Consider the following 26,526-nt stretch of genomic DNA (forward strand, 5'->3'; position numbering starts at 1 on the left):
AAAAGTAGAATTGAGCAAATGAATGACTTTATGAAAAATAAAGAAACTATAAAACCAAAAGAACGAAAAAGGAGAGGGAGAGAGGAAGAAAAATTTTAAAATTAAAAATGTTAAAAAGAGAGAGAGAGCGAAATGATGAGCAGGATGCTTTCAAAAAAAACCTGGAAAGACCTACCAAAACTGATGCAAAGTGACGTGTACTATGTACAAACTAACAGCAATGTTGTAAGACGATCAGCTGTGAATGACTTAGCTGTTCTCAGCAATTCAATCATCCAAGCCAGCTCTGAAGGACTTATGATAAAAAATGCTATCCATTTCCAGGGAAAGAACTGATAGTGTCTGAATGCAGATTTTTTACTTCATTTTTCTTGAGGTTTTTCAGTGTGTATTTTCTTTTACAACATGACTAATAAGGAAATGTGTTTTACATGACTGCATATGTATAACCTATTCTGAATGACTTGCCTTTTCAATGAGGTGGGGTGGAGAGTGAAGAAGGGAGAGAATTCAGAACTCAAAGTTTTTAAAACAAATATTAAAAATTGCTTTTAACATGTAACTGGGGAAAATAAAATACGAAACAAAAACTCAAAAAATATATTTTGAAATTAATTTTGTTCAATTAGCAAGCATTTATTTTTCTCTCCCTCTCTCTCCTTCTTCCCCCACTCCCCCAATTTTAAGCCCTGCTGGCAATTTTAAACCCCTTGAAGAACTCAGAATCACCTGTATACCATAAGTGCCTAATAAAAGTTTGTTGAACTGGACCTTCCTTTCCTAGACTGGGAGCCCATGACTAGCTCAGATTTCTCCCCTTCAGTGCTTTGCAGTTAGTAAGCTCTAGGTAAATATTTTTTGAATAAATAAATGAATCGCTTGGGACAAAGGAAAGAGAAGGCTGGGAAGCACGGGGTGCCATTTTGAAATTTGTGGCCACAAGAATAAGATTTACTGCCCTAGAGCCTTTGGGGGGGTGTGGGGTGGATTGGATGAGCTCTGTTGCTCTCAGCCTTCCGATATTGAGTCTTCAGGGTCTCTGAGTTCTTGCATCCAAACAGGGAAAGTTCAGTTTCAGGAGCAGAGTTAGTTGGCAAGGAACAGAAGGCAGTTCAGGCCTCACAGCCAGCCCAACTCAGGCTAAGTCGGGGTAGTGGAAGCAGCTGCAGTGTTCCCAGGCTGAAGGTAGGGGGAAGATGGGGCCGAACCCTTGGCCCTTGGGGAAGGAATCTCGAGAGAAAGAGCAGCTGGCCCACCTGCTTATCACCCCAAGGTTTCTTGAAGGGGGAGGGAGGGTAGTGGGGAGTAGGAAGGTACATCTCTGACCTCTCCTGAGAGTCAAGGCTATTGGCCCAGTGCCCTACTGGTGAGCAAAGGCAGGGATATAAGGGAAGGCACTGTGCCTGTTGTTTCCCACTGGCATCATGGCCTTCCTTCAGCTCCTGTCCTGCCTGGCCTTTGTGGCTGCAGCTTCAGGTGAGTCCTGTTCCCTGACCCTCCCCAGCAGACAAGCTGGCATTCTCAACCCCACAGGTTTACACAATGAGCTATGATGGATTGGAAGATCCTGGAGGTATATTCTGTCTCTGACGCTTCCTACCTGTGTGTCCTTGGGCATGTCATTTAATCTCTGTGGGGCTCAGTGTTCTCATCTGTAACATATGAGGAGGAAAGGGCATTGTCCTTGATGGTTTCTGGGGTCCCTTTCAGCACCAGATGTCTAGGCACGGGCTCACTTGATGAGATAAAAGGGGCCCCTGTTTTCATTCCCCCCCAATACTTCCTGGAATTCCTCAGATTAAAAATGTACTTTGGAGGGGAACAGATGTTCTCTTTGAAAATGCAAATGTCCCTGAAGGGGCTTAAAGACTCAACTGCTCACATGTTAATATGAATTAGTTTGAACCTTTACTTTGCTCCAACCATGGAGTTGAAATCAGTTGTGTTAGTTGGGGAGATTTGGAGGAGGGAGTTATTTTGGATCTGGTTGAAGGACACTAATGCCTGAGGGAGATACTTCCATGGGAGTGAGGAGAGGGGGAACTGAGAAGCTATGTTCAAATTTCAGTCCTGGCAGGGAGACTGGGTGGGGAGCACTGGCTTCTTTCACAGTTCTGGAGTGGGGAGGCAGCTGTGCCCAAAGCCCAGGGAAGATATCTGGGCACCCCCAGACTATGGCAAGGCGAGCCCAATGGTCACTGAGTAGCCCTACTCAAGGCTTTGTTCAGGGAGGCTGATGGGAATAAGGGGCTACCTGGGCTTTGGAATTCCCTCTTCAGCTTCTCCCAAAGGCTATCCTTCATTTCCGGCCCTTCTCCGCTTCCTTCTCTTCCTTCCCATCCTCTTCCAGAAATGGGACAGTGTCATATCCCAGATCCAGGGGTCAGTTAAAAACCTTCAGGGTGACTCCAGCAATGAGATTTCTTTGCTCCTTGAGTTTTTGAGTCCTGGCCGAGACAGACCCTTACCCCTGCTCACACCCCAAGGGCCCTGGCCAGGCTCCCTGGACCAGGTGTCTGCCTTCAGCTCTCCTATCCTCTTTCTCCTATTTCCAGCAGGTGATCTGGGCTCAACCTAAAGTTGATGATTCTCTGGGAACAAGAGGCTATTGAGGACTGGGGTAGGGGTGGGAGAATCCCAACCCAGGTGTCTTCAGCAGGCCCCACAGACTGAGTGGGGTCTACCTACCCAGCTAAGCACCTTCATTTTCTGCCTGCCCCCAGGCTGCGGCGTCCCTGCCATTGAGCCTGCCCTGTCTGGTCTAGCCAGGATTGTCAATGGTGAAGATGCAGTTCCTGGTTCTTGGCCTTGGCAAGTGTCTCTGCAGGTGAGCACCCAGACCCTGCTTCATGGGGAGTGGTGCTGTTACTCTCTCCTTTTCCTTCTCCCATTCCAAGATCCTTTTGGATCTATTCCTCCCCCTACAGGACCACGGGAAGTGGGCGGAGGGTGGAATGGCCAGAGGGGAAGAAAAGAGTGATTGAAAGGCTGTCCTGGGGCCCCAAGAAGCCTCTTGTCTAGTTGGCTACCCCTTTTTTTCAGTCCCACAAATATCAACCTCTAGAACCCATAGCAACTTCTGCCCTACTAGGCAAGAAGGAAATGCCATTTCTAGCTGGTGCCCAGCTTGGCAGGAGATCTAGCTAATCTTCTCTGGGATCCCTCCTCATCCCCATCTCCCAAAAGAATAAAAAAGACCCATTTTCCTGACCTCAGACTAGGGCTCTTCTCAGGACCATGGCTTCCTGGGCCTCTTCTCTGTCCCCAGAGGAAGTTCTTGAACTGTTGAGGTTCTTAGGATGCATATGATTCCTGTCTGTTCTCTTCCCCTCTAGAGATCGGGTTCCCACTTCTGCGGAGGGTCCCTCATCAGTGAGAACTGGGTGGTCACAGCTGCTCACTGCAGTGTCAGGTAGGTCATGGGATTCCACCAGAGGTTTCTCTTTCATTTTTGGAGAGGTGGTGGTAAACTGGGTTGGATAACAAAGTTCTTGGGATATTAGGTGAGCCTTCATGCAACCCACAGCAGGGCCTGTTTGGCTTTTGATATGCGGGTCCTTCGCTCTGTTTTAGGACAACTGACAAGGTGGTTGCTGGAGAATTTAACCTGAACTCGGCTGAGGATAATGTGCAAGTTCTGCAGATAGCCAAGGTACAGCCTGGGCCCAGGGATGGGGGATGGGAGGAGTATGGTGGTGTGCTGGTAATATGGCAGCCACTGTCTGGCCTCCCTACGTAGACTGAAGGTAATTGCAAAGGAGAAGTAAATCATTTATTAAGCTTTTATCAGTTGCCAGACACCGTGTAAATAGAGAGGGTCAGCTCTGGGCTGGTAACTAATAAAATCTAAGCCAAGATTTTTAATTACTACTTTATTTATAATTTATGATAAATATTTGGCATTTTAAAAGGGCTTCACGTGTAGTTGGCCAATAAGCATTTATTGTTTCTACGTGCCAACCACTGCACTGTCTGCTGAGGAAACCAAAAAAGGCAAACGAAAAACTAGGGTCCTTGCCCTCAAGGAGCTTATACTCCAGTGGGGGAGAGGGCAAACTGAATGCAGTCTCAGGGAAGGCTCTGATAGAGCAGGAAACTGGGAAATAAAAATAATTCTGACTAGCATTTAGGTAGCAATTGAAGACTTGCAAAACACTTTCCAAATATACCTCATTTTGTTCTCACAACAATTTTGGGAGGTTGGTGTGTTTATTATCCCTGTTTTATGGATGAGGAAACTGAGGCAGACAGAGGTTAAGTGATTTGATCAGGGTTACCCCGCTGGTAGAGATGAGGCCAAATTTGAATTTAGGTCTTCTTGACTTAGGCTAGCCCATTATCCACTGCATCATGTAGCTAATAGTCTCCTGCAGAAGGTAAGATTGAGCTGAGTCTCAAAGTAGGCTATTTACATTGGATCCCTTGTGAGGCAGGGAGGGCAGGTGGCAGTCTTCCCCACTTTCCAGATGAGAAAGCTCAGGCTCAGTGTGATTCGATAACCACGGTTGCACAGAGGTAAGATGAAGTGCTCCCTTGGAGATTCTCCCTTTCCTTGGATGGGAAGAAAGTTTGAAGGAAAATGAGCATTGTGGTAAGAATGTTGGTCTTGTCCTAGGCTCAGACAGAACACCAGGTTCCAAGGACCTCAGTGTGTCATGGCCAGTTCTAGAGACTGGAAGGAGCTGGAGATGACTAGCCAGCTTGATGGTGTTTGGGTTCAAATTGCAGAGATAGGGAAATGACTTTCAAAAGAGACACACAAAAGGAAGGGAGATTTATTATAAGGATCCTTGGAACTGGTGCCATGCACAAGAATGGTTACTGTAAGTCTCCAGTAGACAGCCTCATCAACAGGATGATTTCTGTAACCCCACCAGCCACACAGCTCACCTAGGGTCCCAGACTCCCGATTACTGGGGTGCACCAGGGGCCCTGTTCTTCAGTCTGGAATACATGACAGCAGTCAGAGTTCCTGCCCCAGTGTGGAATAAACCTTTGCCCTCTGGGGCAAAGTGGGCTTTATACCCCTCCTAAATAGTAAGTACAGGTACAACTAAGTTTTCTCACTAAGACTAGTTCAGAGGGTGAAGGTATACAGTGGAACCTGTCATTCCTTTTTTTTGTTTGTTTCAAAATGAAATCCTCCCTGGCTTGTCCAAACTGAGGGAAGCTAATTCTTTTTGGAGGGGAGGGGATGGTAGAAGAGACTTATACAGAAAAACAAAGCTGAAGACAGGCATTGTGAAGGCAGCCTTTTAGGTTGATTCTTGGGCCAGGAAATCAGTGCCTCAGGAATGCTACATTTGGGTTCAAATCCCCGCTCTGCTCCTTACTGCCTGTTCTAGCCATGGGCAGGGCAGCTAGGTGGAGCAGTGGATAGAGTGCTGAGCCTAGCATCAGGAAGACTCCTCTTCTCCAGCTTAAATTCAGTTCCAGACACTTCCTAGCTGTGTGATCCTGTGCAACAAATCCTGTTTGCCTCAGTTTCCTCATCTGTAAAATGAGCTGGCAAGGGAAATGGCAAATCACTCCAATATTTTTACCAAGAAAGCCCCAAACGGTATCACAGAGTTGGATGAGACTGAAACACCTCAGTAACAAAGAAGGAAAAGCTGCCTAACAGAGCAGGCTTTCTTGCAAGATAGTGAGTTCCCCATCATTGGAAGTCTCCAAGTGAAATCTGGATAACAATTTGTCAGTCATGTCATAGAAAGGGCTCCTCCAGGTATTTAGTTGGACTAGACCATCTTTGAAGTCCCTTCTAATTTAGAGGTACTACAAGGTACCAATGAAAATTTGGGGGCAGAGCCAATACCTAAGATTCAAACCAAGATCTCACTCTCTTGTCCCTGGTTTCCTTTCAGGTCTTCAAGAACAAAAATTATAACGCACTCACTATTAGCAATGACATTACCCTGTTGAAGCTGGCTACACCTGCACGCAGCCAGGAGACTGTGTCCCCTGTCTGTCTGCCCAGTGTCGATGATAATTTCCCTGCAGGCACCACCTGTGTTACAACTGGCTGGGGCAAGACCAAGTATAATGGTAAGTGTGAGGTTGGCTAGCTTAGCACTAGATGCTCTGCACATCTCCAATAGCATTTTTTGTTAGTTGGTTTGTAATTAAGACCGCTTGGTCTACTACACATATCCCATAAATAATATGTGAACGAATTCACATATCCACAAGGCATGTGGATTTTATTCTGTCTGAGAACTAGAAAATGGTCACATTTGTCCCTGCTTTCAAATCATGATTTTTCAGACTGACTTTACTTTCACCCTGAATTTTTAACTAAAGAGTCAAAACCTTTTCAGAGTTGGAACATAGTTCTGAGACTTCAACTTAGCTTAAAAATAAAAAGCACTTTTTGATGGGTAATCCCTGGGTTTGGATGTTTAAGGAATCCTTCCTGCAACTGCCTGACTGTCCTCAATTTCAAATCCATTAGCTTAGTGGTTAAGTTTGCTCAAACAATTTGCAAGAGTTTCTGGTTCACTTGTAATGAATACAAGACATCAGAAGCAAACCTAGTGCTTCGCTCTTGAAAATAGATTTAATTATAATACAATCTCAAGAAAATAAGGAATATAATTGATTTATAAATGATTTACAGTTTAAGAAGGCTATATAGTATAAACTTTAGCAAGAATAACCATATTTGCTCCTTGTCTTTTTCCAGTCCCTTCTGTGTATGCTCAATCTAATTTTTTTTAATATACCTGTGCAATATGTATCTTTTGATTCCTATAGGATTATTACTTTTTAAAATAAGTATTGATACTTTTTTGTTTTTTATTAGTTTGGACATATTGTCCTCTGTCCTCCCTCCCATGCCTTGATTATCATGCCTCCCTGTAACAAAGGAAAACAATTAAGCAAAAAATAATATCTACAGTGAGCTAATTTAACAATGAAAACCCAATTTTGTCTCAGTAGACCCCTACCTCTCTTCTCTGCTCAGAAGAGGAAGGCATGTCAGATAATGTTTTTTGGAACCAATATTGGTTTGTATGTAGCTGCTTTTAATAATTAGAATTTAATTTCCTACAGACTACTCCTTTTTAAATAATGAATTTTTCGTTCTCAACATTCACTTCCATAAGATTTTGAGTTGTAAAATTTTCTCCCCCTTCCCCCCTTCCCCAAGACTATGTGCAATCTGATATAGGTTCTACTTATACAGTTGTATTAAACATATTTTCACATTCAGACTATTCCTTTTTTAAAAGTATTTTTAAAGAAAATTTTGAGCATGGATATTTAAGCACTATTTCCAACAGAGAAGAAAAGGTGGAGTGGCAAGGTTGGAACAGAGCAGTCTTCAGTCCTGACTGTCAGGATCATTCCTTCCAGAATCCTACCCTCACCCCCCTTCTCCCTCATCCACCACCTTATCTTTTGTCTCCACAGCCCTCAAAGTCCCAGATAAGCTCCAACAGGCAGCTCTGCCCCTGCTGACCAACGCGGAATGCAAGCAGTACTGGGGAAACAAGATTAAAGACACCATGATCTGTGCTGGAGCCAGTGGTGTTTCTTCCTGCATGGTACCTGGCATTCTCTCTCTCCCTCCCCTCCCCATTTCTCTCCTCTGTTTTCCTTCCTCTCTTTCCCTTTGAGAATTGCAAATGATATGGCCCTGAAAGGGATCTTATCATTATCTATAATACAGATGAGAGACTTAGAAAATCCAAGTGATTTGGCATCCTGATAGTAAGGAGCAAAGGAAATCCTAGAATCTCCACGTAGGGATTCTCTCCCAGCCCAGGCATCCCTCTCATGAACCACTTTTACAGAATCAGAGTGAGAAGGGACCTCGGAAGACGTTTAGTCCAATGCATGCTTCATCTCTCTAAACTGCCTGACACAAGTGGTCACCCTTCTCTAGGAAAGAGGAACTCCCTGCCTAGTATACTTTTGGACAGATCTCATTGTCAGGGGCAGCTAGGTAGCACAGTGAGTAGAGCCCCAGTTCAAATCCGGCCTCAGACACTTCCTAGCAGTGTGACCCTGGGTGAGTCACTTCACCCTGTTTGCCTCAGTTTTCCTACCTGTAAAAAGAACTGGAGAAGGAAATGACAAACCACACCAGTATCTTCTCCAAGAAAACCCCAAATGGGGTCACAAAGAATCAGACATGACTGAGAATGATCGCACACCAAAAATTCTCTTTAGTCCTGTCAGTGACAGGGCTGAAAGGCTTAGCCCTCCTTAATTTCCAGGAAAGGTCCTTCTCCCTTTCCTTCATGTAAGCATTTCTCTTTCCTCTCCCAACCCCATGCAAGGTAGTATTTCATTAATGTCTCCCTTTCTTAAACTTCCCATTAGTCTCCACTGCCCAGCCACATTTTCTGCACTAGAAAAAAAATCTAGCTTCTGTTCTTGGCTATGTTACCAGTTCATTAAGTAACATCACAAACTTGGATCAGCCTCAGTTTTCTCATCTGTCAAATGGGGATTAATACCCATACTCTTTCTACCTACCTTTTTGGGCTTTTGCAAAAAATAAATGAGATCATAGACATGAAAACATTTTTGAAAAGTTAGAAAGCTTAGAAAAATGTGCCCGTTATTCTCTATTTTCCTCCCCTCATGCTTCTGAAAAGTTCCAAACCAAGCCTCGGCAGTGTCATGAGAGACTCTAGTCACGGTGTCATGACGTCAATTCCTAGACTAGGTCGCTGAACTTTCAGTTCTTAATAATTTCCATTTATTTCTGTGGCACTGTCCAGCTTGCAGCAAGCCTATGAGGCAGTTAAGATAAAGTGGGGTTAAAACTCCATTTGACAGTGTTCTTCTTAGTCTCCCATGAAGTCTCTGGTCATACAACTATGAAATATCAGCTCTGGAACTCCAATTTGGATCTTCTGAGTCTAAAGTTAGTGTCCTAGACCACCCTGACACTCCTTTGGGGGGCTGACAGACCCTCTCAAGCTCTCTTGTCTCCCTAGGGTGACTCTGGTGGACCCTTGGTTTGCCTGAAAAATGGTGCCTGGAACCTGGTTGGTATCGTCTCCTGGGGAAGTAGTGTCTGTTCTACCACCACCCCTGCTGTGTACTCCAGAGTCACTGAACTCCTGCCCTTTATCGAGGAAACCCTGGCCAACAACTGAGCTGCTCAGGGGCTGAAGAATCATCTTGTAACTCTTTCCTTCCCCCACCTCCAATAAATGTATCTGTGCAGGATATTCTGGGCTACAGTGTTCTCTTTGCTTGCAGTAGAGATCTAGAAAGTCAGGCCCATCCCCAGGAGGCCAGACTGATGTGGTTTTGAGGGGTTTGGGGATCCCTCAAGGACCAGGATACAGGACAGAATTGTCTGGAAAGAATTCAGACTCGAGCATTCTTTAAGTCAAGTTGGTAAAGAATTATTTTTACTCTTTTCAGGGGGCAAAAGTTCTTGAGGAACCTGCGACCTTAGAAACTGTGACAGTTAAAGTTTATATAGAATGAAGTACAGTAAAAACATGTGTCAAGTATGCTAATTAGGTGATTTAGGGCAGGATTAGGGAGTAGTTAATGAGTGTTCTTAAAAGAACATGCATTTCTAGCATCTACTTGTGTAAGCATTTTACCCACAGTTCACTAGGAAAAGCCCAAGGTGGGAGAAGGGGGCCAGGGAGGTATGGTTTTTAGGTACGCTAAGTCACTAAGTTAATTAGTGCTCAGGGCTGACTGAAGATTGCCCAGTCTGCCACAAATCGGTGTCATGTTTGACAAGGTAGATATAGGGGATATAGATATATCTTAAACCTAGGTTACTCATAATGAGGAGTCCAGGATGCATAAAATGAGGTAGGGAGTTGGTATAGATAGTCCAGTGGGTACTGAATATCTTTAGGGTCCAGAATAAAGCCAATTCAAGCCAATAATTCCTACAGGTTCAGTTTGTTACTGTACCAGGGGGAGAAAGAAGTGTTTTACTGCGGCCTATTCATGAGTCTAGGCATAGTGTCCTTGGGCTGGGGAGAAACTGCCAGGGATAGTGTTTTTGAGGCTAGGGAGCACCATTAGCAGAGGCTTCTGGGGAAACAAACTCCATTTCTAGTGATTATGTTGCTGAGGAGGCTGGGAAGAGGAAAAAAAACCTGTTCCTACTTACCTTACCTGGCAAAACGTGACCTCCACACCTTGGAGTTGGGGCTCAGTAAATATACGCCTTTTAGGAAGAGCTGATACCATTCGACTGATTTTCTCTGGATGCCTGACTTCAGTTGGGTTCTTCTGGACACTCATCTCACAAACTTTTCCAACAGACATGCTCCCTACGTACATACATACGTACATCCTTTCCCTTAATAACTTTTCAGGGCACCATATTCTAGGCAGGACATTAACACAAGCTGGAAGGTGTGGAGAGGAGGAAGGGGAGTGGACTAGGGAATGTACTGATGAGGGCTGGAAGGGGAGGGGTGTGAGACCCCCCACAAAGACCAGGGTTCCAGGGGCAGGTGTCTGGAGAAGAATTCACGAACTCAAGCGTTTGTTGAAGTCAACGGGCAAGAGTTCTTAGGGAACCTGCAACCTTAAAGGGGTACAGGGAAAGTTTATATAGGACATTCTGTAGTATCACTTGTGCCAAATATGCTAACTAGGTGTTTTGGGGTGGGATTAGGGAGTGGTTAAGGGGTGGTCAGTTCTTAAAGGAACATGCACTTTTGGTATCTAGCGAAGGTATTTTACCCCAAATTCATCGGGAAATAGCCCAAGGCAGGGCTATCTGGAGGTGTGGTTTTAGGTCTGAAATGTCACTAAGTCAACCAACAGTCAAGGCTGACCAGGAAAAACCAGGCTTCTCTTCTCAATATCTTGTTAGACAAGATTAATGTAAGGGAGTATAGGTGTGTCCAAGTCTAGGATACATGTGATTGGTCAGTGAGTAGTAAATGTCATTATGACCCAATGAGCAGCTGGTTCAAACTAATGAGTTCCATAGATAAAGTTGGCTACTATAGCAGGAAGGGAGATAACCGTTGTTGCTGGGACAGGCTGTGTCCTTGGGCTGGGGAGAAACTGCCTGAGATAGTATTTTGAGGCTAGGGAGAAATGTGATTTTTAAAAAGAAATGTGATTTTAGAATTGGGGCCCAAGTACATGCAACTAAGCACCCCATCAATCCTGATCAACAGATGGAACTGAAGCTGTTCAACTTAAAGAAAAGACAAGGAGAATGGGGAGTGAAAGCTGTCTTCTAGTATTTGAAGGTGGTCGGGAAGACCCGATTCAGAAACTTTGTAGCCATGTGACCAGAAATTTCAGTGGATAGTGGAAAGAACTGTTGTCTTTACAGACAAAGGACTTGAGTTCAAATTCTGATGCTTCCTGCTTGTGGGATATGGAAGAGGGAGGAGCTAAGAACAATGGGTAGAGGGTCAAAGTGGCAGAGTCGGATTTAAGCTCAGTCTAAGAAACACTTCGACAACTGGAGTTGTTTGTTCCAAAGAACAAACAGACTCAGGATAGATTCCCCTTTAATGGAGTTCCTCAAAGATAGTCTGGATGACATATTCAGGGATGTTGTAGAGGGTATTTCTCTTTAGGTATAGGTTGTATGAGATGGCGTCCAAATTTCCTTCCAAAGTTGAAATCTTGTGGCAAATTTGTAGCTTATTTGCTCTGGCTCCTCCCAGGCTTGCTATATCTGCCCATCAGAGTTCTGGGGTACCCTGAAGGTTTTGGGGGTTCTCTTCCCTACTGCCATTGGCTTAAACCCCCACTAGCTTCGTCCCCTGCCGTGTTTGGGTCCTGTGACTGGAGTCCAAGTTCCATTTAATCACTTCATATCAATCAGCTTTTACAAACGAAAATTTACTTCAAAGATATGGCAGGAGCAAACGTACAAATGCTTCCCCCAACCTTTAGGCAGCACCACCCCAATTCCTTGCTCATAATTTAGCTTAATTCCTTTAGAGCATTGGTCCTACCAAGTTTATGTCCAAAGGCAGTGTTTCTGCCAGATGAGTCCTTGTCTCAACTACACTGGCCTGGGGTCCCAACCTTGCTGCTCTGGGCACTGATGTTCCACGGTCTCTGGAACATCCACATATTAAGGTACCTTTTGAACTCCTAAGGTCATTGAGGTTCTAATAAAAAAAAATATCTATGGGCTCCAGCCTTAAGATCCAGTCCAGATCACATCCGTCCAAGACATCTGGCCCACCCAGACTACTTGCATGTACCCACCACTTTTTAATCCCACCCAGATTCTTTCACTGTCCCTTAGTAAATAAGCACCAGTCTGATCCTGATTAGTTTGCAAGTCCCCCAAAGGAACTTTGCCTTCCATTGGCATCCCAAACTTTGCCACTTGACTGAAAATAAAATCTAGTATTTCTATATTGGTTCAAGGTTTGCTGTATACTGAGAGTTAATCCATTTAGCTGAACTGTCCTGGTTGGTGGGAGAGTCCTACTCAAACAATGACCTGGACTTTAGGGAGAACCCTTTGGCAGCTGAATGGATTAGAATGGGAAGGGATGAAGCAGAGGAATGGGAACCCGCCCCCCTAGACCAGTTAGATTTTTGTATCTCCAATGCCTGACACACAGTAGGCACTTAGAGGCTTAGTGATCAATAAGCTTCTATTGGTCTCAAGCAATCAACTCTTCTATGCTGTTTTCCTTCCTTTTTTGAGGGGGGGAATGGGAATGGGGGGATTTCATCGTGAGATTAGTGAGGTTCGGCCCATGTATTGAAACTAAATCTGTAATTCAGCCTCCTGTGGAAGGCGTCCAGCGATGGGGGCTCCCTATTCACCAGCCTCACCTGGTCAGAAAGGGCGATGAGTCTGGAATCTCCAGTCAATGATTTAGGACTCTGGAGCCCCAGCCTGGTATCAGTTCCCCGGGGCTGGGAGCTCCCTAACTGCTGACTGGAATGAGGCTTAACTACCTTAACAGCCTGGGCTCCCTTAAGAGAGCAGGCCCCCTGCAGCAGCCAATGGGAGCGCAGCAGGGTTGCCACTGGTGGGTGCTCAGAGGTTTTCCTGGGATTCTGCCCAGAGCTGGGGTTCTAGAAGGCCTGCTTGGATCTCAAGCCCCTTTGTTATGGCGGGACAGCTCCGGGGAGCTGCTCGTATCCTGGGCAGCTGGAGGAGCTACTGCTTGAAGGGGCAGCAGGTAAAGGCCCAGAGCTTGGCTGGGGTCCCTGCGATCTGACGAGTGCAGAGGCTGGGGCCCCCTCCTTCCCACAGCTACCTCTCTGGCCCCCAATCCTAGCCCGGGAGGCAGCCTCTTTTGACGGGGGTGGGGTGGGGGGGTGGGGGGTTACCCCGGGATCCTTTTGAAGAGAGATGCGGAGAGAAAGCTGCAAAGGTTTAAAGCCCCACCCCCCCCCTTCCACGTTCGCAATGCCAGCCTACTCTGCGGCTCCCCGGCGATGACACTGGCACGTCGGTGCCATAGCCCGCAGGAGTGAGCACTTAAGCCAGATTTCCTGGAAGGACCTTGGAGTAAGGGCTGGGAAAGTGGAGTTCCTTTGGCTTAAGGCTTTATTGGCCTGTTTAAATGGGCCCTGGAGATTTGGGTGTCACCTGGCATTAATGTGCTGTGGACATTGGGCAACCCCTCTCTGAGCCTCAGTGACTACATTCGATGGACAAAGATGATTTCCCGCTTGAATGAACCAGAAGTATTGGAACTGCCATTTTTCTATTTATGAAACAGGGGAATGGACAAATTGATCTCTGAGGCCCCTTCTAGGTCTGACATTCTTTTGAGTCTCTGAATCTTCTACTTCCCTAAGTAAGGCTGAGCAGGTTATCTAAGCTGTGTCCCTTTAAAGGACATTTGGACCTCATTTTGTATAATAATTCTGAAAAACTGCACAAAGTATCCTGTTCTGTCAACAGATTTTGTCTTCAATACCCCCACTGCTAGCACAGTGGGGGCATATAAGGATAAACCTTTTTTAAGTTTTTGAATGGACAAATTTAGTTTTGTCATAGGGCAGGAGTAGGCCACATGTGGTCTTCCAGGTCCTCATGTGCAGCTGCTTGATTGAATCCAAACTTTATAAAACAAATCCTCTTCATGAAACAAATCCTCTTACATGTTCTGTAAAACTTGGACTCAGTCAAAAGGCCACATGTGGCCTCGAGATCGTAGATTCTCCACCCCTGATAGGGTATGAACCCCAACAAACTCGACAGTGGAACCCCCAGGACAATTCCCCTCAAAAGTTAAGCAAAATAGCACAGAAGAGTTGGTCACTTGAGACTGATAGAAACTACATGTTAGAAAGTTACTATTTTTAATAAAAAAGAAAGGGTACATACTTTAATGAGGTTTTTCTTTTCAAAATTACATTTAATCTTTGTTAATTAACAAATATCCATTTTCCCTAACACCCCTCAATGTAAGCTTCTTGAGGGTAGACTATTTCATTTTCATCTTTTTATCCCCAGCATCTCCATCACTGCCTGACCCATAGTAGGTGCTTAATAAATGTTTGCTGATTAGACCTTCCCCTAAGAGTGCAGATGTGCCAGAACCCTGAAATACTGCCCCCTTGTGATCTTTGTAGGTGAAAGTCAGTGCAGATTTTGTGAAGAAGCTGAAGGCGGTGGTAGGAGAGTCCAATGTGTCCACCGCTGATGTGGTGCTTGAACAGCATGGTCATGATGAATCTACACACAGGTAGGTGGCAGGGCAGGGGGCGTGTATGTCCTTGAGTCCTGTTCTGAGTCTGGGCCCCTCAGCCTTAAACCCAGAAGACAGATGAGTCAGAGTGGCCACAAGGCCTGTCTATCCTTCAGCCCCTTCTCTTTGGAGGCCTCTGCTTTCCCTTCCCATCCTGATTTGTCCATTATCAGACTTTTCTGTACCTGTATCTAACCATAAGTAGCTATCTTCTGCTTTGAATTAGACAGGTGACCTTGGGGATCTCGGTTCTTTTTGGGTCCTAGTTTGTCTGTAAAATAAGGGTTGGGGTTAGGGGACTCAATCATTCCCAAAGCCTTCTTTCTTAATCTATGTGTGGTTCATTCTTCTTCTACCCATTTGGATACCTCCTTCAAGGCTTGGTTTTGCTCTGGGCTTGATAGAAGAGGTTTTAGGAGCAGGGACCAAGCCTTTTGGCTCCATTCTTACCTGGTCTCTCCTGAAGCCCTTTTCCCAGAGAGCCTTGCTTCTGGCTCTTGGATGGAGACAAAGTTCAGCACTCCAGGCAAGAAGATTGCCTTTTGGTCTCCTACTTCAGGAATATTCTCTTCCACTCCTAAACCTTAGCACAGAGACTACCCTCTGGGCACTACCTATTCCCCACCATCTTGAAGTCTGAGGACCTGGCTGGCTCTCTTTTGAGCTGGGACCTGCCAGCCTCCTCTGGCCAGCCTTGTCTTTTCCGGCAGGTGCAGCCCCCCAGATGCTGTTGTCTGGCCCCAGAATGTGGAGCAGGTCAGCCGGCTGGCAGCCTTGTGCCATGATTACAGGATCCCCATCATTCCCTTTGGCACTGGGACAGGGCTGGAAGGTGGCGTCAATGCTATAAAGGTAGGACCAAGGCGGGGGCTGGGTCTCTTTAAAGTGGGGTCACTTTCCCTTTCCATCTTTGACACTATTGTCTCCTTACCTCCACCCATATTCCTCTAGGTTCCCTTCCCCAATTTGGACCCTATTATATAAGAATCTGTCTCTGTCTGTCTGTTTGTCTGTCTGTCTCTTTCTCTCTCTCCCACCTCTGATTGGGTAAGGCAAGATGTTCAATATCTGCTACTTCCCAGCTCTATCCTTAACACCCCTCCTCCCTACCTAATGAGGCTTGCTATTTCCTTCCACCACCACCCCCTACTTTCCTGCCTCCCCCTTCCCACAACTATGCCCACTAGCCCAGGAATCTTGGATAATTGAGCCCCACAGAATCCTAGGTAAAGAGTCCCAGGGGTCATGGGTTAGTACCTGTGCTGGTCTATGCTGACCTCATGGGAAAATGAGACTTATAGACAGTGAAATTTAGGAGGGAGAGACAAAAGTGTTGGCTTTGGAGTCAAGAAGATTTGAGGTCTGCCTCTGGTACTAATTAGTTATGTTACCTAGACATGGTATAATGAAAAAAGAATTGATGTAGGAGCCAGGAAGACCTGGGTTCAAGTCCTGCCTTTGGGCAAATCACTTTATCTCTCTAAGATTCTAAACTGCATAGATGTGGTAGAGAAAAAAATGGGGAGGCGACTTAAATAAAGTTCATGAATTCATCATGAATTCTTTTTTAAACCAATTTTTACTGATATATGTAAATATACATGTGTGTGTGTGTGTATATCTCCTACACTTCGCCCTGAATCCCTTACCCTCCCTGCTCCCAGAGAGCTATCCCTTATGGAAAAGAAAAAAAAATTAAAGAAAAAATTCCAGCAAAACAGATCACCAACCATGGACTCTTAAGGGAAGCTTGGTATATTGGGGGACAGCCTTGAGCTTCTCAAGCTGGAGTCAGAGGACACACTGATTCCCTCTACACCCAGCCCTTGGCCCTTCATCCGAAGCAGAACCTGGCATGAGGGGGCAGCTGATGGTCTTGGCATTCTGGAAACAATCATGTTCTCCTTTCTCAAAGAGTTTGCACTGTAGGGGGCACTCTCCTACCTTGCTTTAATCTGGGGTTTTTATTTCTAGGGTCTTCAGTGTGCTTACCCCTTCCCTTCCCCTTCCTTTCTTCTTCCCTCATGTTTCCTAGACACTTAGCTCTCAGCATCTATCAATCAATAAAGGGGTGTGTGGAGGGCATCTGAAAACTTTAGGGGGGTGTGGGTGGGGCAGATGGAGACCTGTCTGACCTCTTTCCCTTCCTTGCCTTCCCTTTATTCTGTGATAGGGTGGCATCTGCTTTAACCTCACCCACATGGACCGTATCTTGGATCTGAGTGTGGATGATTTTTCAGTGACTGTGGAGCCCGGGGTCACCTGGAAAGCCCTTAATTACTATCTGAGGGATACTGGTCTCTGGTTTCCAGTGGGTATGACTGGGTTCAAACTCTGCGGTATTTTCTTTTGTTCCAGTAATACCATGGGTTTTCCTTCCTTCCCTTCTCAGGGAACTGACCTTTATCATGGCTTTGAAGAGGGTCCCTTGTAGGTGTTTTAAGGAGGACGGCTGGGCTCAGCCTGGAGTTTCTGGCTTCTTTCCACCATAAGTGCCTATGCCTCAAAGATTGGCCACTTTCTCCCAAACTGTCTGGTCCCATCCTCAGGACATCAGACATGGATCTGGCTCAAGCCACCTGCTTCCCATCCTGCCCAAGTCAATGGGTTGGTTTCATTCTTAGATCTCTTGGGAGCTTCACACCCTCTCCCACTTTGGTTCCCTTCTCCCATGTACTCTTTCTTCCCAGATCCAGGAGCTGATGCTTCCCTCTGTGGTATGGCAGCTACTGGGGCCTCAGGTACCAATGCTGTTCGATATGGCACCATGTTGGAGAATGTTGTCAACTTGGAAGTTGTGTTGGCAGATGGGCAGATCCTGCACACTGCAGGTCAAGGTCGCCGATTCCAGTGAGTTGGGTTATGGTGGTAGGAAGGAGTATTGAGAATTAGGGTCAGGACTTTCAGCAACCAAGGTGCTAACCAGCCCTCAGGAGCCAGTGTGCAGATGGTATCTGTTGAGGGACTCACCCCCTCTTGCCAAGTTTTTGGATTGGTTACACTCACGAGGGGTAAAATAATACAGATAATCCAAAGCAGCAGATAAGCCTGAAGCCATTTCTCAACTGATTTCTTGGAAAACATTCTGTGATTTCTTTCTCATCCCTAGCCAGATTTATCTTCTTTTTTATGGTTGGCATGACCTTCATATTTTGGAAAAAATATAGACATTAAAAGATATTAATATTTTATATCACCTGTATTTCCTAATATGTCCCCTCTTGAGTCTCCTCCCTGAGAACCATCCCTTATAATAAGAGGACCCCCCAGTTTAGCAAAACTTACAAGATATGAAAAAAAGCATGACCCTCTCTGTAGAGTCATTCCTGAGGAGGGGCTGTCCCTTCTCCCCTCCCTTCTTTGGGGCAGGTTCAGTCATTCTGACTTTACTCCTTACTTCCACTTACATGGCTGTAGTCATCATGTATTTGACCTCAGACGGCCTCGGGGTTGACTGAGCAGTTGTGACAGTCCGCGTGTCCTCAGTATCATCCGGTCTACTGGAAGGGTCCTTGTACTAGGAGCCAGAAGACTTGAGTTCGGGTCATTGCTCTCTTACCCTCTAGCTGTAGGACGCTAACATTCAGTTTCCTCATCCGTAAACTGAAGGAGTTGGATGGGACAATCTCTTCTGACCCTTGGATAGTGATCCACTTGAGCTCTTTAGACCTTGGTCCTGGCCACTGGGAAATAGAGACAGCTTCATTCAAGGCTTAAGTAGGTCAGGCCATGGCTCCCAGATTGCCAACAGGTTAGTTAGGACGACTGGGGTTGTATAGAGCTCATCCCTGATCCCCAACAGTGTGTTGGGGAGAGCTCTGGATTGGGAGATAGAGGGTCTGGTTTCGAATCCTGACTATGATTGGGCAGATTTCTTTACCTCTATGTATCTGTATTTTGTGAAATGATGGGGTTGGACCAGATGTCTTCTAAGGAGCCTTCTAGCTTGTAATCTATGTTCCTGTGAGCCTATGTCATGTGGATACTACCTTGGGGTTGACCCCAGTAACCACTCTTGTGTTCCCTGGGGTCCAGGAAAAGCTCGGCTGGCTACAACCTGACGGGACTGTTTGTTGGCTCAGAGGGAACCCTGGGCCTTATCACCACAGCAACACTCCGACTGCATGGCATCCCCGAAGCCACCGTAGTTGCGATCTGTGCCTTCCCCAGCATCCAGGCTGCTGTGGGTAGCACTGTACAGATAATCCAAAGTGGACTGTCTGTGGCACGCATCGGTGAGGGCTAGGGGCAGGGGCTCTGCTCGGCTGGAAGGAAGATGGAGTGGGGGGGTGGCATCCTCTGTCCCACTCCCACCTCTCACTGCTAGAGAGTTTTGAAAATAAGTTCCCTGGTATCGGTCACTTAACACCTTGGGTTAAGCCTCTTGGGGACCAACACCTGGGACCAGGGTCCACAAATCCAGGGAGAACCTAATCCCACCCTCAGGTGACAGCCCAGTATAGCAGAAGAGTCCTGGACTAGGGATCAGGGAAACCTGGGCTTTGGTCCCAGCTTTACCATGAAGGAGTAGTGTGACCCTGGGCAAGTCACTCCCCCCCAGGATTCACTTTCCTTCCCTTTCAGCTTCTCAGTGTGTTGGAGAATTGTAGTAAACATAGTAGATGGAGTAGAACATAGTAGGTGCCATCATCATTGCTCCCTTATTATTTATTGTCCTATTTTGGGGGGTGGGGTGTGGAGGAGGAGACTGGGTCTCTATCTCACTCAGGCTGGAAGTTCTGAGGTCTCTCATTGGCCCTTTCCCATTACTGATCAACATAGAAACTTTCACCTGCTACAACACTGCCCTGGGCTGCCTGGTAGCACCTCCCCCTTACTCCCAGGGGCTCACCATATTGGCACCAGACTTACTATAGACCCCCCAATCAGTTTAACTCAAAGAAGCTCAGACCCCCTGAGTGCAAGTGAACCACCAGCTTCAGCCTTCCCAGTAGCAGGGATCATGGGCATGTGTCACCATGTTTGGCCATCATTCTAATTTATGTCATACAGATGTTACTTTGCACAATTTCATGTTGAACTTAGTTGATGTGGTACCAAGAATGCTGGATCTGGAGTCAGAATCCATGGGTTCCCTGGGAATCCTGGCGTAGATATATATCACTTCTGTGACCTATGACCAACCATGTGTCTTCCCTGAGCCTCGGTCTTTTCATTGATAAAATGAATCTTGTAGCCCCTGGTCCCAGGTGTTGGTCCCCAAGAGGCTTAACCCAAGGTGTCAAGTGACTGATACCAGGGAACTTATTTTCAGAGCTCTCCAGAAGTGAGAGGTGGGAGTGGGACAGAGGGCTTTTCTCAGGATCATGTTTTTAAATGCATAAATTAGAGAATTATAATTCTGTGTCATTAGTTAACAAAATATTAAAAACAAAAAGCCAAGTTCTCCGATCCCCTGAAATCTGTCCTAAAACCCTAGCTGAAGAAGCCTTGGTCTAGATGCCTGGGTCCTTTCTAGCTCTAAATAGTGCCTAGCTCATATAGATAATTGAGTGATTAAATATTATAATTCTAGGAGATGTACCCAGCCAATTGGTCAATGAATCAACATTTAGTATGCAGGCACTATGTGCCAGGCACTGTTAAGTGCTGGGATGTGTGGGTTGGTGGAAGAAGAGGTCATTCCAGGTGTGCATGGGCGGTTCCTCTGCCAAGGTCTGATCTTCCTGCCTCTTTTTCATTCACCTTTTCTGCCCCTCCCTGCCATCCCATCCCCCCTTCCAGAGTTCCTAGATGAGGTTATAATGGATGCCTGCAATAAGTACAGTGGTCTGACCAATGCTGTCACTCCCAGCCTCTTCTTGGAGTTTCATGGCTCCCAGCGAGTGTTGGAAGAGCAGATGCAGAGGACAGGTGAGGCCTCCTCCAGCTTTGGCAAGAGGAGATGGTGTGCAGGGTAGGACCCTGGCCCCTGGGGAGGCCATTCCTGTAGGAGTGTGGTTGCCTCTGGGCAGGATCTCCCCTGGGTCCCAAAGAGGAGGGAAAAGGAATCTAAGGTGACAAGGACCCCCCACAGAGGAGATCATCCAGCAGAACGGAAGCTCCCATTTTGCATGGTCCAAGGACCCAGAGGAGCGGAACCGGCTATGGACAGCTCGGCACAATGCCTGGTATGCCACCCTGGCACTTAGGCCTGGTTGCAAGGTGAGCCTGGGCTGGGAGAAGGGAGAATCGGGTGGGAGAAACAGGGCCCCTTCTCTCCAAGCACTTAGGGGGTGGGGAGATTCCCTTCTACCCCATGCTCTGGGACCTGACATGTCATTCCCCATTAAAGCTTCCTGAGGAGCCCTTTTCCCCTGCTGGAGGAGGGAGAAAGAGCATACATCATCTTGCCAGGGGGCAGTCATTGATGGAGCTGACTGGATCTGTATCCTTCACCCACTCAGGGTTACTCTACAGACGTCTGTGTCCCTATTTCACGGCTCCCAGATATTATGGTGCAGGCCAAGAAGGACCTGGAAGCTTTTGGACTCATAGGTAACCTCTTCCAGACCAGAAGAGGGGAGGTGGGGCATGAATAGGGGGGATGTGTATGTGTAGGGGCATAGTGATGTCTGGCACTGGGCAGCCACCTCTGTCTTCCTTCCTAGGGGCCCTCGTTGGGCATGTTGGGGATGGAAACTTCCACTGTCTCTTACTGTACAACCCTGAGGATGCTGATGAAAACCGCCGAGTAAAGGAATTTGTGACACATCTGGGAAGGTACAAGATTCTGCTGATTCCTCAATTGGGAGGGCAGGTGCGGGGCAGGGGGGCTCAGAGCAGGAGGCAGGAATCACAGGCTCAGGGACAGGAGGGTGGGGTTCAAAGACCACATTCCATGTCTGGGGAGAGATATGGGTGAGCTCAATCCTGGAGGATAGAAGGAAGGAGGCAGCTGGCCCAGGTGCTCATGGATGCTGGTGCCAATTCCAAACTGAGTGGTCCTCCTCAATCACAGAAGAAACCACAAAAGCTTCAGGGCCTCTTGAGAGGTCTCAGCCTGGTCCATCCTGACTGCTTCCACTAAGCTCTTGAGTTGTGTATCCTAGGACTGCACTGGCTATGCGTGGGACCTGCACTGGGGAACACGGCATCGGGCTGGGCAAACGCCAGTTACTCAAGGAAGAGATTGGCCCTGTAGGCATAGAGACTATGAGGCAGATCAAATCAGTCCTGGACCCCAAGAACCTCATGAATCCTGGCAAAGTGCTGTGACAACCAGGCCCTTCTGCTGGTCCAGGAACTACTTACTCTCCTTGCAGGGATCAGGCTGTGGAAATGAGGCTAGAGACTAGAAAACCCAAAGCATCATCAGCTAAGATAGTGGGTAGTCCTGGCAGAGGTCACCTCAAGAGATTTGGAGGGTTGGGCTGTATGTGGCAAAGACTTTAGTGGAGGAGATGGCTAATCACCTTTTACCTGGGCAAAAATCTCCCTTTAGGCCCGAAAACACTGATTTAGGTCGCTCCTAAGTAACCTGGGAAAACGAGACCACAGGGGTGGACTTACTGCTTATCTGTCTTGAATAGCTCAGTTTGGGCCCTTTGTCTATCATGATTTTTCTAAGTAAACATTTTAAAATTGCCCTTGTGAAGGCTCTCTCTTCTATTTCTCACCCAAACTCATCAACCTAGAAGCTGTGGGGAAGGCAGGATCAGGCTACATCCTGATCAGTCTACATTCAGGGTCCCAGTCAAAAGTCTTCCCCTCCTCTTGTTCTGTGGCTTATGATAAAACACTGCAGGGACCTCATGAAGGAAAGGCTGGAGCAGTCGTGGGGTGGGGTCTGGAGGCAATGCTGCCCGAGCTCCCCAGATCTCTGGAAAAGGAATCATACTATCTTCAGTGCTGGGTCAGTAACCTGACCTCCTCTCCCATTCAGGAATTCCCTCTAGGATATCTCTTACAGATAAGCATCCAATTATCTTTGGAAGACCTCACAGGACAGGCCTTCTCATCTAGGGGCAAAGCTATTAGATGAAGTCTGTGACTGTGAAGTCCAGCATTGGTCTCAGTTCTGCCATGCAGTGTGACCTGATCATCTGGAGCACAGCAGTCCTCCTTCTCAGATCCCTCCTTCTCTACAAATTCTTTTGTCCCTTTCTGTGAATGTTCTTCTAAAAAATATGACACCCAGAGGGAAACATAATCTAAGAGTGGTTTGACTGGGCCAGCATACAGTGGGCTAGCTATCAGCTCTCTTGTTCAGAACATTACACAGCTTTGGCTTTGGTTTTATCGACACCCAAAACCAGCCTCGTGACCAGGTCATGTTAAGCACTAGATCCTCTGTAGTTTTTACATGACTGTTTTACCAAGGAAGGTCCTGGTGCCCAAGCAGTACAGCTAAAGAGAATTCATGATTTCTGATACTGAATGTACTCTCTCTCTTTTCCCACTACTGAAATACCAAAAGGTATTTTAAGAGCTCGGTTCTAGTTATACAAGATGAAAACATAATGTGTGGTAGTAGAAAGAGCATTAGAGTAAGAATCAGAAGACTGTGTCCTTCGTCCCATCTCTTCCACTAATCAACAAATTACTTTCCCCCTCTGAGGCGAAGTTTCTTCAGCCAAAAATAACTAACTGGAATCAGTGGTTACTAAGTTTCCTCCTAGTTCTAAAATTCAGTGATTCTGTGAAACCCAAATGTACCCTTTGAGAAAGAAGTGATTATATTCCAATAATGAATTAAAACAAAAAACCCGAACATCTACCTAGCCCAGATGATGAATTTTGGTGGAAGAGGATGGTTGGAGAATGTGCGTCTGAATCTGGGTGTCCTCAGTAGGCAGCTATGGTAGAAAGGGGACTGGACATAGACTCTTACCTTATGTCTCTCACCATCCAACCCTTCCTTGGAAAGTGGGTTTTAAGGAATTAATTGTGTTTGCCATGGTCCAACTCAGCTTGGTGTTTCTTTAGGTCAAACAACTGAGCTACCCTCAGGAAGGTTGGCTCAACAGATCCCAGTTCTCTCCCCCAAGGCCTACATTCATCACTATTTGTGGGAAAGCTCAACCAAGTCCGGTTGGCCGGCCTTTTTGCCAGTCTGGGCCTGCTGTTCCCAACATTATCCACCAGAGGGTGTGTAGTATACTGGAAAAGGATCAAGGCAGCTATTGGCCCCCAATACCGCCAGCCTGGGATGCAAATCAAATCCCATTCCTCCTGGGGTCCTGATAAGGATCAATTGGGGAACTTGGCAGTCCTAGGCTTTCTGAAGGACAGATAGAAGATGGGATGTCTCCTCCCACTGGACAAACTGAGTGGGGCTGGGGATGACTGGGAGGTGGATGGCTCCTTGGGTCTGGCTCCAATGGGACCTCTCCCCCCATCCTTCCCACCTGCCTGGGCCTTTCTTGGCTCCTGTCTGGTCTGAGGCACAGACGCAATTTCTCAGGCAGCAGGAGTACAAATAGTTATTTTTTTCTCCAAATTGTAATGGAAAGTCCAATCCCTGGCTTTGGAAACCGGACCCGTGTTCAAATTCTGCCTTTTTAATAGTACCTGGCCTGAATTCCATCAGCTACTTGTTTTTCCCCACTTTCCCATTATCTACTTCAAGTTTCTCATCTGTAAATAATAAGTCACATGCATATAATGCTCAAAGACTCTGAATATGTCTCCTTCATAACAACCCCAAGTAAGCAATAAAAATATTAACCCACAGGCAGATGAGGGAACGGTGACTAGCTCGTAACACATGCACCAGCTCTGGGCACTTGGACCAGGTGGGGAGGGACAGAAAAGAGCCGGTTGAGGCAGAAAGCTCCAAGACAAGCCTGTAGGCAGGTGCTTCACAGTGTAGACATATATCTGGAAGTCTCTGCTCCTTTAGGCAATTCCACCAATCATTTAAATGGTGCTTTAAGGTCTGCAAAGTACTTTGGATATGTGGCCTCAGTTGGTACTCGCAGTAGCCCTGTGAAGTAGGTGCCACTATTCCCATTTCACAGATGAGAACAGGTCATTGAAATTGTCTTGCCTGGTGCCAAGGAACCAGAATGTGTCTGAAGTTGATCCCAAACTGGCCTGACCCCATGTCCAGCATCTGCCAGCTGTAATGCTGCCTCATCTGGCCTCCAGGGTCCAGTCCCTTACACTGTCCTCTGCCCACAATCTTGCCCAGATCACCAGCCCATGCTCAGCCATGGGGAGCCCTGGGAGAACCTCTGGTTTCGGCGGTCTTTGGCCCTCACCCTCACCCCCAATCCTGGGCTGTCAGTTCTTGATTGTGCCTCTGCTTCATTGTTGGTTCACCAAGGGGGTATCATATAGGCAGGTCAATACTTTGAAAAGGTGAGGTAAGACTCCCCTAGTGTACCTGTTGCCACATTCTGACATTCCAAAGAAGGGAAAGGGCCAACAGTAAGCTCTGTCCCTGTGCTTAGAGGGATCGGGGGTTTGGAATGGGACCCACAGCCTCAGGGTCCAGGATGCCTCCCTTTCTACGCGTTAGGGAGATCTGAGATTCAGTCCCTATAATACCATGGATGCTGTAGCATAGGTAAAAAAACAACAAAACAAACCCCAGTGCACATGGGGCTGGACAACCTGGACTCAAATCCCAGCCTTTAGATATGACCTGTCTGATCTTGCTAAGCTGGTCATTTTCTGGGCCTGTTTCCTCATCTGCCAAATAAGAAGGCAGGCCTACACCAGTGGGGTCCAACTCCTCAGCCTTATACATCTCCCCGGGAGGGTACAAGTGACTTGAAAACCACAGGTTAATATTGGTTCAGTTAACTATTTCCCGACTACATTTACAGCTGGTTGGGGCTGTGCTTGGGAGTGCAGTGGGCCAAGGCCAGCGGGATCTTTAAGGCAAAGGGCTGGGGCTACTTTTCCCTTTTGCTCTTTTTTTTTTTAAAAAAACCACAACAAGTTCTGGGCTTCTCAAGGTAATTTGTCCAGGTCAGCCACCACAGGACCAGTCCCAGGCTCCTCCGTCCGCTAGGAGAAGAGCAGAGTAGTTTCTTCCCTCTTCAGAAGCCAGGGCTAGCTCTTAGACCATTTTTATAAACCACTCAAGTGGCTGGAAAAATCACAGCATGAATGCTCACAATCCTTCCTTAAGGGGTGGTATTTCTGCCTGACTTAGGCCACTGTCCTTAGGCTCCTGGGGCTGCCCAGTCCTGCAGAGGGCCACGAGGACAGGTTAGGGATGCCAAATTAAAGGACAAGCCACGTTGGCACAAATGACTTCACCTCAATTGAGCCTCAGAGAACCCAGAACTAGGCTGCTTGGTTCACAAGCTCAAGAAGGTCAATGGACCAGCATTTGTTAAGGGGCTGGGGTGGGGGTGGGGGGTGTGTGTCCTAAACAGGGCCTGGAAGGCACCCATCTTTCAATCTCCCCTTTGTCCCCTTCAACTCCAGCCTGCCTCCTCACGGAAGCCATCCTCACCCCAGCCCCCAATCCAGGTCTCAGTTCAATCAATGGTGTGTGGGTCCAGAGGTCAGGCAAGGAGATCTCCTTCAGAGTCACTTCCTTCCCCTGCTTGCGTTGCCAGGGGAAGTAAATATAGAACAGGGAGACACAGTTGCCAGGCAGGATTGGGGATGACGTCTATACACTGCAGACAGACAGACAGACAGAGGAAGAGAGGCATGCGGATCTGACATCCTTTGTGATAACAGAAAAGCTGTGGGATTTCCAGGCCCAGGAGGAAGTCTCTGACTGACCATTTCTCTAGCTCCTCAGGCTGCCTCTCAGTAGGTATTCTTTGTTTTAATAGCAAGGCGTTACAGGCCCTGCCCCTGTCTCTCCCTGGGGAGCTGTCTCTCATTTAGAACAGACTTGGAAGGTTGAAGGACACAGCAACAAATGAGTTCTGAAGTGATCCACTTTTAGTAAGCATTTCAAGAAAGCAGCAGTAAA

At 46.8% G+C, this 26,526-nt stretch overlaps 2 protein-coding genes across 3 annotated transcripts; both read left to right on the plus strand.

Moving 5' to 3' along the window:
• The first annotated feature begins 1,049 nt into the window (after positions 1-1,049).
• Positions 1,050-9,188, plus strand: LOC140521483 (chymotrypsinogen B2-like). Its single transcript, XM_072636540.1, has 7 exons — positions 1,050-1,476; positions 2,724-2,827; positions 3,336-3,412; positions 3,574-3,652; positions 5,865-6,045; positions 7,414-7,547; positions 8,952-9,188. Exons 1-7 carry the CDS (start codon positions 1,425-1,427, stop codon positions 9,111-9,113), a joined length of 789 nt encoding a protein of 262 aa, XP_072492641.1. The 5' UTR covers positions 1,050-1,424; the 3' UTR covers positions 9,114-9,188.
• Positions 9,189-12,958: 3,770 nt separating this feature from the next.
• LDHD (lactate dehydrogenase D) lies at positions 12,959-22,226 on the plus strand. Of its 2 annotated transcripts, none has more exons than XM_072636541.1 (11): positions 12,959-13,118; positions 14,524-14,636; positions 15,350-15,491; positions 16,813-16,954; positions 17,330-17,489; positions 18,675-18,874; positions 20,385-20,513; positions 20,677-20,804; positions 21,047-21,137; positions 21,251-21,362; positions 21,692-22,226. In XM_072636541.1, the coding sequence occupies exons 1-11, from the start codon at positions 13,047-13,049 to the stop codon at positions 21,855-21,857; spliced, it is 1,455 nt and encodes a 484-aa protein (XP_072492642.1). In that variant the 5' UTR covers positions 12,959-13,046; the 3' UTR covers positions 21,858-22,226. The 2 variants fall into 2 exon arrangements, 1 of the variants encoding a protein (XP_072492642.1); XR_011972948.1 differs by having other exon boundaries at positions 12,973-13,118; positions 20,935-21,137.
• Positions 22,227-26,526: the final 4,300 nt, after the last annotated feature.

This window comes from Notamacropus eugenii, chromosome 1, assembly GCF_028372415.1.
Source record: "Notamacropus eugenii isolate mMacEug1 chromosome 1, mMacEug1.pri_v2, whole genome shotgun sequence".
NCBI lineage: Eukaryota > Metazoa > Chordata > Mammalia > Diprotodontia > Macropodidae > Notamacropus > Notamacropus eugenii.